The sequence below is a fragment of the Pristiophorus japonicus genome, chromosome 13, assembly GCF_044704955.1.
Source record: "Pristiophorus japonicus isolate sPriJap1 chromosome 13, sPriJap1.hap1, whole genome shotgun sequence".
NCBI lineage: Eukaryota > Metazoa > Chordata > Chondrichthyes > Pristiophoridae > Pristiophorus > Pristiophorus japonicus.
Window position 1 is genome coordinate 173087164 of NC_091989.1, and position 16649 is coordinate 173103812.

Here is a 16649-nt window from a genome sequence, read left to right on the forward strand (position 1 = left end):
ATAGCACAGAAGGAGGCCATTCGGCCCATCGAGCCTGTGCCGGCTCTCTGCAAGAGCACGTCAGCTAGTCCCACTTCCCCGCCTTTCCCCTAGTCCTGCAATTTTTTATTCCCTTCAGGTACTTATCCAATTCCCTTTTGAAAGCCACGATTGAGTCTGCCTCCACCACCCTATCGGGCAGTGCATTCCACATCCTAACCACTCGCTACGTAAAACTGTTTTGCCTCACTTTGCCTATGGTTCTTTTGCCAATCACCTTTTTAAAACAATACCATAAAAGGTGGATTTTAACTTTCATTTGTGGCAGAAAACTGGCAGTAGAGGATCTGCTGACCATTATAGAAACCACCCGATTTCATCCGAAGGGGACGATTATCCCCTCATTTTGGCAGTTCTTCCAAACATAGAGCTGCTAAGTCCTGGACACATGTGGTATTAAGCCATATAGACCAGCATATGACTTAATACCACATATGCTGCTCAGGATACCTGCTCAGGAGCTGCTCAGAGCCAGAGTAGAGCAATTGGTGCAAGCAAGGAGCATCCCTGGAGTAGGGGATAGTGAAGTCACCTACGATTCTCGCTCCTGATCAGTATCGACCAACTCCTCCCGAGAAGTGCAACATGTAGCCTTTGTGTAAGGGCAGAAGGTCAGCTGTAATGTCCTTCACACACTCATTGCCTGCAGACACACAATGTGAAAACTCCTGCCCAAACAAGGGATCATTGGACAACCTACTGGAGAGTGATTGGCATGAGTCAGCAACTTCAGAGGAGGAGCGAGGAGAGAGATTCTTGTGCACAGTCTAGTCTCCATATCACAAACAGGATATAGAGGCACTGGAGAAGGTGCAAAAAAGATTTACTTGGATGATACTAGAACTGAGAGGTTGCACCCATCAGGGAACACTTAACAGGCTGGGCTCCACTCTCCCGGAAAGAGGCTGAGGGTTGGCCTAATATTGCTTTTTAAAATTATGAAGGGGTTTGATGGAGTAAAGGTAGAGAAGACGTTTCCACTTGTGGGGAAACCAAAACTAGGGACCATAAATATAAGATAAATCCAAAAGGGAATTCAGGAGAAACTTCTTTATCCAGAAGAGTGGAACTTGCTGCCACAAGTAGTAGCTGAGGTGAATAGAACTAATGCATTTAAGAGAAAACTAGACACGAGGGGAAAAAGGAATAGAAGGTTATGCTGTTAGGGTGGGAAGTGGCCCGTGGAGCTTAAACACCGGTACAGACCAGGCGGGCCGAATGGCCTGTTACCGTGCTGTAAATTCTATGTAATTCAATGTAATTCATTGATGACACCCATACTATCCTTCTCAAGTAGGAGGGTAGAACTGTCAAACTTATAGAACAATGGATGCAGCGAATGTTGAGGTAAATGCTGAGAGAAGACATTTTTCCCTATACATGCCCCTTTCTATAAAAGACCCAAGGGCAATGTGAATAACATTCAAGACCAACTTTCAAAATGAACCTCTGAGCAGAGAACCCAAAGCTCAATCAATAGCCCACCAACAAAACAGGCCTACACCACCAGAAACCCCTTTGGCTCCGGTAATATCGACAGCAACCTTCACAGACAATTTAATCTCCAACTGCCCTCAACAAAAAAAAAATGGCTGCCTGAAAAATATTTCACAGACATAATTTTAAAAAAAAACTCAAATTCCTGACAAATCAACAGGACGAAATGCATACTCACCGTCGAACCGAGCTTTTCTTTCGATCTCCTCGCGGTTTTGCCTTATGTTCAATGCACAGTAAAGAGGATCTACACAGAAAACACAAAGGCTTGTCTCACCAACGTTCTGCACAGTGCTCAGATGGAACGGAACAGGCAAAAAACATCATCAGTCCTCGCAAATTGAGCTTAAAGTTAACTGAATGCACAGTGCGCAGATACAAGGGAGGTTGTGTGCCTTCACGGGCAGAGGGGGGTGATCTGCTAATAAAAGTTTTAACAGGCGCATACCACCAGTTCATAAAAAGCATCAGGCCAGCAAAACAACATAGTACCATAAATGTTTAAAGTGCAGTAACTAACAGCTCCCTGGCAAAGCTTTCGAGGCAGCACACAGTGTGCGAGGTTAATAAACACATTGGGCTGACTAGACTTATCAGTTTTAGGGACATATGCTGCTGCTGTTATCGGTGTCATTACACAGCAGTAAAGTGTAAAAATTGATTACAATGGTAGTTATCCTTGTCCATTGACAGATGCGATGAAGCCCAGGGAAGGGACAGTAAACATCTGGTCAGCCTGCCCTGCTGCACAGGTGTTGAGCAAACAATTCAGGAGTCCCGTCCTGCCTACTGCAATGTTTTAACAACCCCCTCAACAGAGACGGCCAATCCCAAGCCTTTGAAAGATTCCAATCCTGTTCAACGTCCATTTTCTTCAAACGGATGACGAAAGGCAGGATTTGCACTTGGTGTCAGCTGTGGCTCAGTGGGCAGCACCCTCGCCTCTGAGTCAGAAGGTTGTGGGTTCAAGTCCCACTCCAGGGACTTGAGCACAACAAATCTAGGCTGACACTCCAGTGTAGTGCTGAGGGAGTGCTGCACTGTTGGAGGTGCCGTCTTTCGGACGAGATGTTAAATTGAGGCCCCGTCTTCTCTCTCAGGTGAACGTAAAAGATTCCATGGCACTATTTCGTAGAAGAACAGGAGAGTTATCCCATGTGTCCTGGCCAATATTTATCCGTCAATCAACATAATTTTAAAAAACAAATTATCTGATCATTATCACATTGCTGTTTGTGGGAGCTTGCTGTGCGCAAATTGGTTGCCGCGTTTCCCACATTACAACAGTGTCTACACTTTAAAAGTACTTCATTGGTTGTAAAGCGCTTTGAGGCGTCCGGTGGTCGTGAAAGGCGCTATATAAATGCAAGTCTTTCTTTTTGCACCAATAGTTACTAACAAGCTCGCCAATTTGCAAGACGACTTTTTTTTTACAACAAACACAAGCCTGGGATTCCACATCGGGACCAACCACTCATGCAATTGCCGCTTGGGACTATTCCAAAGCTCTGCCTTTCAGTCGAAACTGTAAGGTTCCATAAAACCACCCCCGTCAAAACAACTCGTGTTGCAAAGAGCCTGCAGATACATCATTCACCAGAGAACTGCTGCCAAGATACAACCGTGAGGGTTTGAATTCCACCTTTACGATACTTCCCTCCGACAAAACACGCTGCCCCCATAACTTGTTCTTTCGACCTTCCTTTTGAGTTCCTTGCAAGAACTTTGTTTTGGCCAGAGTTTTAGTTTCTCTCTCTGCTCCTTCTTCTGCGAAAGGTTTCCCGCCTTGGCTGGTTGGCTGCTCGTACCTTGCCCAGTTAACCCATTCTTCAAACAGGAGCCAGGCAAGAGCAAACGAGGGTGGAGTCCGCCTCCCGAAACAGGTGCACATTTGCATCCTGCACCAGTCCGACTCGCAGCAGAAACCCACATTTTAATTGGGCTGTGGATTATTCTTGGCTGCTGAGACGGTGCCATTGCACCGCACGGAAAAGAATAAATTTAGCAAATGTTTATCGTATTAATCACAGTGCAACGGCGAGAGATGAACGATGCATATATTGGCTACCCTGGCACATTTAGGTCTCAACACATGTGTGGATAACTCTTGCAGCGACGGCATTACACTCGATGTACCTGAAAGTATTCAGGGCGGGAGGATCATTAAAAGGAATTATTTCCAGCAGTAACCCACAGGATAAGTGGAAGATAGTAGATCTGGGTGGGGCTGAACTACGCGGTTTGTATTCAACTGTTAGTCCCTTGACTGTTCCGAGATACAGGTATCTTTCTTTTCTAAACAAATATGCCCCTCTTATTGCCGTGGCAGGTGCCTATTTGCCCCCGGTGCCCTGCAGAGCTGGCATGGTGGCTAAGGGTAGCACCCTGGGCATGAGGCAGCAATCCAACACTCCGTGGTGCAGTCGATTCTAATGCTCTATGGCAGCGCTATCCAAGCTTTTCTCTTCCCGGTTCCATACGTGCGTATGATAAGAGTCTCGGGGCACCACATAAAAAGTTCAAATCCATATTCCTATCAAGCTGCACATACTTCAAGTTTCCCATGCAATCAGATCTTAGGCCCCAAGTTTCCACACGCCACAAAACAGGCGCCCCTCCGAGCTGGGGCCCGTTTTTCGCGCCGAAAACGGCGCCTGAAAAAAAAACGCGTTATTCTCGAGCGCTTTGCAGCTCGATGTCTGCTTGGCGCGGCGCCCAGGGGGCGGAGCCTACCACTCGCGCCGATTTTGTAAGTAGGAGGGGGCGGGTACAATTTAAATGAATTTTTTTTCGTGCCGGCAACCCTGCGCGTGCGCGTTGGAGCGTTCGCGCACGCGCAGTGTGAAGGAAACATTGGCACTCGGCCATTTTTGTAGTTCTTTGTAGCTGTTCAATTTTTAACATTTTTTAATCAAAACCACATTGCCCTTCCATGATCAGCACTGAGGCTTCCTGCAGCTTTCTCCCCCTGCCGTCCGTCGGGCCCGTCGGGAACGGCTGCCTCAACTTCTGAGGCTTCCTGCAGCCTTCTCCCTGCCTCCCCCCCGCTGCCGTCGGTCGGGCCCTCACTGCCTCCCCCCCCCCGCCCTGCCGTCGGGAACGGCTGCCTCAAGTTCTGAGGCTTCCTGCAGCCTTCTCACTGCCTCCTCCCCCCCCTGCCGTCGGGAAACCACTGCCTGAAAGTCCTGCCTGAAGCACTTTCACACAGGTAGGAACATGGTTTATTTAATTTTTTCTTTGCTTATAAATTTTTATTCAGGTTGGAATTATTTGTATAATATTTGTACAAGTATAACTAAGGATTTATTGTAGAATTTAATGACTTCCCTTCCCCCCCCTCCCCTCCCCCCCACCTCGTTCCCGACGCCTAATTTGTAACCTGCGCCTGATTTTTTAATGTGTAGACAAGGTTTTTTCAAGCCTACAAAAATCTTCACTTGCTCCATTCTAAGTTAGTTTGGAGTACGTTTTCACTGTGGAAACTTTCAAATCAGGCGTCAGTGGCCGAAAAATTCTGTTCAAAAGTGAAACTGTTCTACCTGACTAGAACTGCAGAAAACTTAAATGTGGAGAATTCCGATTTCTAAGGTACTCCGTTCTCCACCAGCTGCTCCTAAAAATCAGGAGCAAATCATGTGGAAACTTGGGGCCTTAGAACTTAGGTTTTAATCACCAAATGAGACAGCTGTGCTATATCCATCTTTCGGATGAGATGTTAAACCGAGGCCCCGTCTACTCTTTCCGGTGGATGTAGAAGATCCCATGACACTATTTCGAAGAAGAGCAAGGGAGTTATCTCCGGTGTCCTGGTCGATATTTATCCGTCAATCAACATTACAATAAAAAAAAGCAGATTATCTGGTCATTATCACATTACTGTTTGTGGGAGCTTGCTGTGCGCAAATTGGCTTTTTTTTGACATGCACTCCTGGAGTGGCACTTTTTTAACCCTAGTTCTTATTTGCGACTTTGATCTTTAAACGTTGAGGTCCCTGGAGGATTGGAGAGAGTTTTTTTTTTATAAAGAATGAGTAAGAGACTTGCATTTATATAGCGTCTTTCACAACCTCAGGATCTCCCATAATGTTTTTTTACAGCCAATGAAGTACTTTTGAAGAGTAGTCACTGTTGTAATGTAGGAAATGCGGCAGCCAATTTGTGCACAGCAAGCTCCCACAAACAGCAATGTGATAATGACCAGATAATCTGCTTTTTTTGGTTATGCTGATTGAGGGATAAATATTAGCCAGGACACCAGAGATAACTCCCCTGCTCTTCGAAATAGTGCCGTGGGATCTTTTACATCCACCTGAGAGGGCAGACCGGACCTCGGTTTAACACCTCGTCCGAAAGACGGCACCTCGGACAGTGCAGCACTCCCTCAGCACTGCACTGGAGTGTCAGCCTAGATTTATATGCTCATGTCCCTGGAGTGGGACTTGAGCACATCAATCTAGGCCGACAACCAGACATCAAGAAACACCCAGACTGTGATGATGTACTCATTTAAGATAACAGATTTAAAGTCACAGCGTAACAGACAATTTTTACACATATAAGCACAAAGAGGACTGAGTTGCCTGGGCTTCGACTGCCAGGGACCTGGCGGGGTTGGAGGTTGGAAGAGAGGTGGTCACATGTTGGACAACCCTTCGCCACACCACCATTTTGGCACCAGCTATAATCAAGAGAGGTTGTTCCACATAGTTTTTGAGCTGTCACTACACAGTGGATATCCACTATATAGCAACACCTCAGCAACGATTTCGCGTGTCCGTTTACAAGATGGTCTTTGGGAGACATGTGAAGAGAAAGCTGGAGTGAGAGCTGCCATGCAGACGGAATGCTTCCTGCAGCTTTTCGATCAGCCAGCGAGCACGGCACAGTGTCTTGTATCAAGAGTTCGTGGTCCTCGTGAGGTGCAAGGCTGTGTGTCAGATATGAATCTCCACGAAGAATTACTGCCCCATTTCCAAAACATCCCTGCGCTCCTGCGACAGAAGACAGGCCAAATAGCTGCCCTTTGCGCAAACAAAAACAAGCGCCGTGGAGCGCACCGGAAATTAAACTGGATGGCTCCATTTTGTTTTCTGGCCCTCCCTGCGACATCCTGCATTGTTAAGCCTCGCAAGGTTGAAAGCTGACCCAGCTCGGAGCTGTCCAACCTTCAGAAAGGCTGCAATGTGACCTCGCCCTGGAAACTCCACACAGCAGTGCCAGTTAAAGGACTATTTCGAGATGGCCAGCCCAACAACAGTCTGTCTCGCAGCCCAGCGAGCTGTAGCAGCCAATCTCTCGTGTTTCCCGTTGGATTTTTTTGTTCCTTTGACATTTGCAGCAAACAGGCATCTGATGTCCAAACGTAACTATGCAACAGCACAAGGGAGGGCAGCAGGGGAGCAAAGAGTGTGGAATTACAGGGAAGGTAGCCAGAGAGGTTTAACACAACCCCCACCCGCTCCCCACACAGTGTCAGCTGTGGCTCAGTGGTAGCACCCTCGCCTTGGAGTCAGAAGGTCGTTGGTTCATAATCCCACTCCACAGATTTGAGCACAAAAACCTAGGCTGACACTCCAGTGCAGTACTGAGGGAGTGCTGCACTGCCAGAGGTGCTGTCTTTCGGATGCGATGCTAAACTGTCTGCCCTCGCAAGTGGACGTAAAAAAATCCTATGGCACTATTTCAAAGAAGAGCAGCGGAGGTGTCCCCTCAATCAACATAACAAAAATACAGATTATCTGATCATGATCATATTGCTGTTTGTGGGAGCTTGCTGCCACATGACAACTCTCCAAAAGTACTTCATTGGCGATAAAGTGCTTTAAGGCGTCCGGTGGTTGTGAAAGGTGCTATATAAATGCAAGTATTTCTTTACTATCAACAAGAGCACAAGATAGAAGGGAAAATGTAGATTTACCCTAGGTGCGGGCAGATATCTGCGCTTGGAGACACGCCTTCATCATTTGGGACCGAATAACAAAGTGTGGCTGCTGGCTGCTTGGCCATGGGAGGAATAGTGTTTCACCTCGATGTTGCCCCTCAGCGTGGTTCACATACATGCAGCTTCCAGCAGGGGTCACTACACGGCAAACAGAAGCAGGTTCGGGTTAATCCTTCTGCCGTCGCGTTTCCTCCCCCACTCCAACCTCCCTTCTAATTCACCGAGGCTTTGATGTCAGCTGCTGCTCTTTTGCCACCAGCCTAGCCGACGTCAGCTAACTGAGCACTGACTCATAACCTTACCAGTCTGGAGGATCAACTGATCAACTCCCCCGAGATAGGCAGGGAGCTCCTGTAAGACTCATTTCAAATTTAGCTGTTAAACATTGGCTGAAAATCACTGCAGTTCAGAGCTGCCAGGTTATAAGAACGTAAGGAGCAGGAGTAGGCCATTCGGCCCCTCGACACTTATCTGACAATTTGGGCATGTCCTGTTTAGCAGTAACCAGCCCAAGTTCGGCGTGGCACCCATTGGTCAATGTCTGAATAGCTGAATTGCTTCCGTCAGCCTAACGCAACTGCTACGACAGAAGCCCTGAAATTGGCCAGTGTCTACTAGGCGAGAAGTTTTATCGGTATAAAAAGAAAATAAACAAAAAAAAGTTTGAAATGACGTGTCCTTATTTTAGTGTCGTTATTTTACTGGGACAGTGCAGGAAGTGAAGGTCCTCTGTAAAAGGCATTCCTCCTAGGGGCAAGACTGATGCTGTGCGGTTCCCGAAACGTAGGTCTTGTCCTTGCTGGCTGCGAGGAAGGTAAAAACTACCAGGAATTGTTACATGCCGGTGCCTCAAAAGGTATAAGATTTAGCAGCCTGGCGAGGGTAATGTATGCATCTGTGAGGATGCTCACAGATTTGTCGAGCTGTTGAAAGGTGGCCATGAACCGGTCTAGGCAGCAGGCTGTCGAGCGGGTCGTTCAGCCCGACTGCCTGACTCTCTTCCGCGCTTACATCCGAGCCAGGGTGTCCCTGGAGATGGAGCACGCGGTGTCCACCCGTACACTCGCAGCCTTCCACGAGAGGTGGATGCCGGAGGGACTGGAGTGCATCACCACCCCCGGGAACAGAATTTTAATTTAATTTTGTACAGTTCCCATATTAATTTGGATATTTGTAGGTTCTGGTGCCTACAAAAAGGGGGTACTTGATTTAAAGTTCTCACCAAAAATAGTGTAGAGTTGTTGAGCTGTGAGTGGCTTAGCTGGTCACGTGACGGTCACAAGACTCAATAAAACACCAGCCAGTTGGGTTTGGGGAATCCACTATGGGGCAGGTGGTTGAGAGCCTGGTGGATGAACTGGTAATATCAGTGTGATTGTTAGAGCTTTTGCTAATAAACCAACTAGTTCTTAATAGAAATGTGTTGCTATGAATTCTTAGGCAAAGAACCCATGAAGCAAATAGACTACAGTGAGTTCCAGTAATTCCCAGCTGAATTTTACACAGGGGTGCGGATTCCAATTATAGCCCCCCTTCCTGATATCCCAGCTAAGATTTGCTAACGCAGCACAGACCAGGGATCAAACCTGGGACCTCCAGGTGTGCATTTCTCAGTGTCACGTCAGGGAGTGCCTTTATCCGCCAAATCATCAGGGAGCTCCTTCACTTAATCCCTCTACACCGCGCCTATTTTCACCTTGTCCCTTTTCCTCAAGGTCTTAACTCCCTGTTGGAGCATAGGCATCAGTCGTGGGCTGGTACTTTGAGTAGCCACTCGTCCTGCGTGAGCCTGAACAGTAAACGCAAGCATGCCATTTGGCCATGGACACAGGAACGGATTAAACACGTCAGATCCTGTTCTCATTGATATCCACACTTCAGTGCGTGATATTGGATAGTATGGAAGAAGGGGGAAACTCAGGAACATGGAGGTCAATTGTACCATCCTTACTGCTATATATAGACTTGCATTTATATAGCGCCTTTCACGACCTCAGGATGTCCCAAAGCGCTTTACAGCCAATGAAGTACTTTTGGCGTGTAGTCACTGTTGTAATGTAGAAAATACGGCAGCCAATTTGCACACAGCAAGCTCTCACAATCAGCAATGTGATAAAAATCTGTTTTTGTTATGTTGATTGAGAGATAAATATTGGCTAGGACCCGGTATAATTCCTTCGAAATAGTGCCATGGGTTCTTTTGCACCCTCCTAGAGAGCAGATGGGGCCTTGGTTTAGCGTCTCATCCAAAAGATGACATCTCCGACAGTGCAGTGCTCCCTCAGCACTGCACTGGAGTGTCAGCCTAGATTTCCTTTATGCTCAAGTCCCTGGACTCGAACTCTCAACCTTCTGACTCAAGAGGCGAGGGTGCTACCCACTGAGCCACGGCTGATCCTAGTCCCGTTCCAACCCGAGACCTTTCCTGGTATGTATGGCTCAACTGCCCATTGGGCAAACTCACTCAGCCATTGTGGGGGGGGGGGGGGGGGGGGTGGAGTGGTGGCGGTGGGAGGAGGGAGGTGGGGGAAGCGGTGGTGGTGGGGAAGGGGAGAGCGGTGGCGGTGGGGAGGGGGTGAGCGGTGGTGGTGGGGAGGGGGTGAGCGGTGGTGGTGGGGAGGGGGTGAGCGGTGGCGGTGGGGAGGGGGTGAGCGGTGGCGGTGGGGAAGGGGAGAGCGGTGGTGGTGGGGAGGGGGTGAGCGGTGGTGGTGGGGAGGGGGTGAGCGGTGGCGGTGGGGAAGGGGAGAGCGGTGGTGGTGGGGAGGGGGTGAGCGGTGGCGGTGGGGGAAGCGGTGGTGGTGGGGAGGGGGTGAGCGGTGGCGGTGGGGGAGCGGGGAGCGTCGGAGAAATCTCAGTCATTTGTACCTCACACTCAAAAGGCAGAAACTGGTCAAGTCTTTATGGCAATTTTGTTTTGGCAAGATATGCCTTGGATACATTTATTGCTTTGCAAGGAGACAGTTAAAACACAGCAGGATAAAAGATACACAAGGAGCCTTCCAGAAAATCCTGAAATACAATAATATTTGCCCAGACAATGCGGACACAAATTCATTTCCAGGCTGCATAAAGGATAGGTAATTCCACTGGAACCTGGGAATGATGTGAACCCTCTGGGTACAGAATTTCATTTGCACGTTGCCAAGTCTACAGGTCCTTAGCTTCAATCACTATCTATGAGAATATATTGCTGGAGATTGCAAAGGGAATGCAAATGAATACTAATCAGAGGGTTTTTTTCTCTTCACAGTATTCATTAATAAACTGATTGCCTGAACCTCGGAATAAAACTAGATTTACTCAACAATGCTCCCTGAATCCACAGAGTGCTTTTGCAAAGCGACACTGAGACACACACTAAAGAGATATTACATCGGATATACGGCACAGAAACAGGCAATTTGGCCCATCCATATTCCCTTCTCCCTCATATGCTGTCTAACCTCCCCTTAAATACATCGATACTATTCGCTTCAACCACTCCCTGTGGTAGAGAGTTCCACATTCTCACCACTCTCTGGGTAAAGAAGTTTCTTCTGAATTCCCCACTGGATTTCTTGGTGACTATCTTATATTGATGGCCTCTAGTTATGCTCTTCTCCACGTGGAAATACTCTGTGTATCCACTCTATGAAAATCTTTAATAATTTTAAAGACCTCTATTAGGCCACCCCCCCCCCCCCCAAAGAGAAAAAAGAGACCCAGCCTGTTCATCCTTCCCTAATATATATACCTTGCATTTCTGGTATCATATTCAACATTCGGGTTTGAATGTTGTTCCTTTTATGATTTTTCAAGATTATTGAATGGTTTTATGAACACTCTGGCATTATTCGCAGCTTGAACCGACATTGCAGTAAATTGTTCGAATGTAACCAATGTTCTGAAGAAATGATGCCTCTCCCAACAAAAATCTCAAGTTGAAAAGAAAATCTTTGGCGATATTTAGATGTGCAGGGTTGTTATGTGTTGTCGAACTTGGGAAGATCAATGTTAATAATTACTGAAAGAACTGCACGTTTCAAGCCTCTAGTGAAAAAGCCGTTCAATGAAATGACTTGAATCAGAATGTTGCTGTCAATACCAATGTGTCTCTTCCATCTCTCCTGAAGTAACGACAAGAGTGAATTACTTCAGCAGCTCTCAAAATGCGTATGTGATCTCTGAATCTATCCGGAACCATTGAAACAGGAATGATGCTGAGTGTCGGGATGAAGAATTAGAAACGTGGGGAAAGAGGGAAGAGGAGGAAACAGGCAAGTGATAGTTCAGGTCTTTCAAAAGTATTCGAAGAGTTGAGGAACCATAAAAAGTACAGTGTGGGGGTGAGATGAGGAGGAGAAAGAAAATGATAGATAAAGGATAAAAAAATACAATCTATGTTTTAAATTGAAGTTGCGACTTCTGGTGCGTGTCACCAAGTAATACTGATCATAATTTAGAGTCAGGTACACCAAGGTGATTGTTAGTAATTGCTAATTACTAATAGCATGCTCATCATCACATTGCAAACAACCAAGAAATATGAGGCACCAAGAAATGCACATTTAAACAAACATATGATTCTTATACATTGGAATTATTTGGATTCAAAGACTGAAGTATAGATATATATATTTTTAATGAAGATTCTTTAACTATCAGCCTCATTGCAGTTTCAATCCATTATTCAGCTGTCACATCCCATTATCTGCCTAGCTCCAAAGATGACAATCGAACAGGGCAGAAATGGAGAGTGTTGAGCGCCTGCTTCACAATAATTAGTCCACCGGAGGAGTCGAGTGGTAAGTTCTTTCTCTTTCTTTCCCCTTCCCCTCGCAACCCCTTGTCTTTTCTAATTCTCTACTTGTCAAATAATCATTTGAAAACCAAGAATTGTCTGACACGGTTACCATGACAGCTGCATGTGAGGACAGCAGAGTGGGCTGCAGTTAATTCTGGCCAAAATCCCCACCAAAATAAAAGGGCGGACCTTGGGTCTTTGGAATTAGCTAAAATCAATCAAAACAAAAACAAACAGGAGCAACAAAATTTTTTTTAAATAGAAACCAACTTAATTGACATGTTGGGAACGAAGGGCCTGCCCATCCCACAATTTTTTTTTAAGTAGTCAATAAACAAAGTTTGCTGCCTATTCAGTTTTTTCAAAGGTCACTTTCCTCAATTGATACAGGTTATGCCTAATAATAATAATGATGCAACAATTCCATCTCTGGTAAGTACATGACTTTTGTAAAATCAATCTTCTTTGGATACACTTGACTGCACCTTTTAGCCAGTTTGAACTTGCTGTGTTTTGACAGGAAAATAAATCATTTGGCATGGAGAAAGTGGATCGACTCAGGACTGGGTTATACACATACATATTTTTCTTTTGGAGGGGCCTTGAAGGGAAAAAAGGTCACCATAATTCTTCCATCAAAAAGATCGAAGCTGGTATAGTGGGAAGAGGCTACACAAGAAGCAAAAGTCAGAGGACCAAAGGATGTGGGACAGACCGAGAGGCTGGGGGAGGTTAGGTAGGGCAAGACACAAGGGTTAGGGTTTTGAGTTTGATGTGTTGGGGGACTGGGAGCCATATTGGAGGTCGACGAGGGTGGGATATGGGTGGCAGAGTTCTGGAGAGGCAACAAGGTGTGCAGTAGAAAAACTGAGCTGACAGATAATGAAAGTAGAGATGCGTTTTGACAGCAATAGAGCTGAGGTGGGGCAAAGGTGGGCCATGATGTGAAAGTGGGCAGTCATGTGGTGATGGTTAGGATATGGGCTTTGAAGCTCAGTTTTCGGGTGCACACCGCACTAACTGCCGTGTTCAGCCTGAGCGCGCAGGGGGATGAAGTCAACGACAGGGGCTTTGGAGCTGAATAAGTTGAAACCCAATTTTGAGGAAATTCTAACTCGTGCACAATCGAATGTCAGATAAGCACAGCCTCCATGGGGTGGAAGGAGGTGAAGAGGGAGAGCAAGTTGATGGCAGCATACATGTGGAAAGTGACCCCATTGTCCAACAATAATTTTGTCTAGGAGGAGGAAGAGGAGTTGGCGAAGAACGCAATCTTGGGATAAAACTGGAGGGTGACTGAGAGCAGGAGGAGCCCTTGCTGGAGACACGCTGGCTGCAGTGAGCCAGCTGAGACCTGGCACCATGCAAAGGCAGTGCCCTTGACGTAAACCACGGAGGCGAGGAAGGATGGAGAGAGAGATGGTCGTCTTGAGGTCAAAGAATTACAAAAAATATCCACAGTTGCCAGCATTATGATGGAATATTTCAGATTTCCAGCAGCCGCAGTATTATACTTTTGTGTTATTACGTAATAAATTCTTCTCGCCCACCACCCCCCAAAAAAGTGAGTCGTAATTTAAAACTAAGTTTTATTTGCTACAGTTTGGTCGCGGATACATAATCAGGATTCACCGAGCCATGAAGGGATGTTAAGCACCCACTGATGGTAACACACACCATGCTTTAGTCAGTCAGATTACCTAAGTGTTTTGAAACTAGCTGTTAAATAAAACAGACCCAACACTTACAGAAGCTTTCACGCGAGAGAGTGTGTGAGGTAGACAGAGAGAAAGAGATAGATATAGGGGGGGGGGGGGGAAACAAAAGAGCTGGAGAAAGCTGGTGAAAGATAAGTGGTGAAAGATAACGTGCTCACATTGCTTAACAAAAAAAAAATTAACTGCATATAGAAATAAGGAGGAACAGCAAGCGAATAAGGGAGAGAAAGGGGGGGGGCGCGATTGATGTGTCTTACCTGGGAGGTAGTAGAGCGGTGGCTTCAATCCAAACATGGTTTTAACTTACAGGGCCATTGTTCCCTTCCAGGGGAGATCTGCAGGCATGAATGAGTTGTACAGGTCCAGAGTACAGGCGCTGTTGTCATTCAGTGCAGCATACAGACTGGCAGCCGATCCACAATGAGCGTAATTCACTACCAACAATACTCTGAAGCCACCAAACGGCTGCCATCCCTGGACCCCTTCCTTCCTTCCTTAAAATGTCAGGGCTGGGGAGGGAGAGTTGGGGGGGGGGGGGGGGGTGGTGGCGGGGGAGGCTCTAAACGCCGCCAAAAAGCACTGGGTTGAGATTATCAACAAGCATTCAAAAAAGAAAACGAGAGAGAGAGCGAGCGAGCGAATTCCAAAGACGAGCCAGGGAGCAAATCCTTTTCTTCCACTCAATAATTTGAATGTCAAGGTCGGAGGTCAATGGATTTTGTTTCCAAACCCAGCCCCGGAGAGGAGGAGAGAGCGAGAAGCGCTGGCTTTGTGGCGGTGCCTCGGTTGCTGACTCTCGGGCACGGACGGGACAGGACAGGGCAGCTTTGCGAGAGAGAGGAGGGAGGAGCGACCAACACACGGGAGCTGCTCTCGGCTCCACGTCCCACGTCTGCAAGGAGAGAGAGAGAGAGAGAGAGAGGGGGAGGGAGGGAAAGGGGGAGGGAGGGAAAGGGGGAAAGAGAGAGAGAGGGAGAGAGAAAAAGGAAGGGAGGGGAAAAAAGGAGAGAAACACAAACTCGCTCCTCCTCTTCGCAAACCCCTTCAGGATCTGCAGCCGTCGATCAATCTTCATGCAAGAATCATTATCTGCAAATTGGAAGTCTGGCTGAGTGACAGCAGATTTGTCACTCTTAATGAAAGAGTGAGGATATAAAACCATCAAGCATCTGTTCAGCCGAGTCCGGCGCTCCTGCCTTGCCGGGCTGCCAGATATTCACCGGATCGTGTGTCAATTACCAAAAGCGATACTTCTCGCTCTCGCAAAGTGTGTGCGCGTGGGTCTGGGTCTCTTTCTCACACACACATTATATGTGAAGATGCTCCCGTGCCAATGGAGAGAGAGGCAGAGCCCGCAGTTCTAAGTCAGCAGCAGCCAGTCCCCACAGAGCCTGCTAACTGACCTGAGGGGGTCGTCAACTCAACCCCCAGTGCGGGAATTGGCAGCATCGACATGACCACCAACAACACCCCCAAACCCCCTTCTCTCTTTTAACCTCAAGTCAAAGACTAACAGAAACAACAGGAGTTGGAAGTCGGTTAAGTATCCTGTGACTTCGAGAGCAGAGAGAGACAGACAGAGGGGGGAGGGACTAAGGAGTGGAAAAATAAATATCTCCAACATGCCCCAGGCGCCAGTGACACCCAGGAAGAGGTTAATGTGGGCGAGCTGCTCAGGACCTGTTGGGGGGAGGGTTTGCAATCAGGTGTCTTATCTCATCCGATCGCCCATCACATACACACACACACACACACACAAAGTGTGTTATCTGATGACTTATTTTTTGCCCTCTCGCAAAAATCACACAGTATACTTTCCAGCTACAAGAGCCAGTCGTTTAACTCCTTCCACTCCAGCTCGGCAATCGTGGACCCATTCCTCCCCCACCGCTTAGAAAACTCCTCCCAATTCAGAGATACACACTTGGGGGCAGTTCTTCTGCTCACAATGCAAGCTGAGTACACAGTCTGATTAACATTAAACAGGAGCCGGACAACAACGCGTTAATGACATTGAAAGGAAGGTTTGTTTGCATGGGTTAAAATGCAGACACACAGACCACAACCATACATCATTTCTCCCCAAACTACTTTTAAAAAAAAACATTAAAACTTCAATGAGTAATGCATTGCGAAAATTAAACCACATCCTCTGTGTTACGGTCACCACGCTAAGATTTGTCTTTTAGTTTTCACCCAATCTTTTTCCACCAAAGCCCCTTCATTATTTAAAAAAAATGCTTCAGAAGAATTTATATTTCCCCAATCCCCTGGCACCCAGCTCCTAACGGTTGAGTGGGTGTAGAAGGCTTGTAGTCTATCAGCTCCAACAGCGAGAGGCAAGCGATAAGCAATCACTTAATCTCTCCCGAACACACTCGCCCCAGTGCTCCAGGCTGCCGAAGGATTTTTTTCTTGTGTTGTTGCAAGATTGTGTGTGTGTGTGTGTTGGGGGGGGGTTAGCAGAAGTAGGAGGGCGGAATCGAGCGAAAATTATCTGCTCCAGGGCCGTGAAAACACAAGTGCGAAGCATCTGGCCCATTCATTTGACTGTGACCTCCGGGGTCGAGCCGAGCTTATTATCAGCTGCTGCACTTTGGCGGCACATTGTTCGCAGATATGTCTGTGTGTATTCCCTTCGAGAATGGCAGCCTGTCTCCGAGCACACACA

General features: G+C 47.1%; 1 protein-coding gene across 5 annotated transcripts in view; it reads right to left on the reverse strand.

Moving 5' to 3' along the window:
- Positions 1 to 16649, reverse strand: part of gse1b (Gse1 coiled-coil protein b) — a 643131-nt gene that overhangs the window by 145222 nt on the left and 481260 nt on the right. For 3 of the 5 annotated variants that reach the window (XM_070898265.1, XM_070898263.1, XM_070898267.1), the window contains one exon: positions 1715 to 1783. The exons of 1 other annotated variant lie outside the window; for it this stretch is intronic. In XM_070898265.1, the coding sequence (XP_070754366.1) occupies positions 1715 to 1783 (69 nt within the window). Of the gene's footprint in view, positions 1 to 1714; positions 1784 to 14235; positions 14498 to 16649 lie in introns of those variants that run through there. One more of the 5 variants, XM_070898266.1, reaches the window with a different exon arrangement.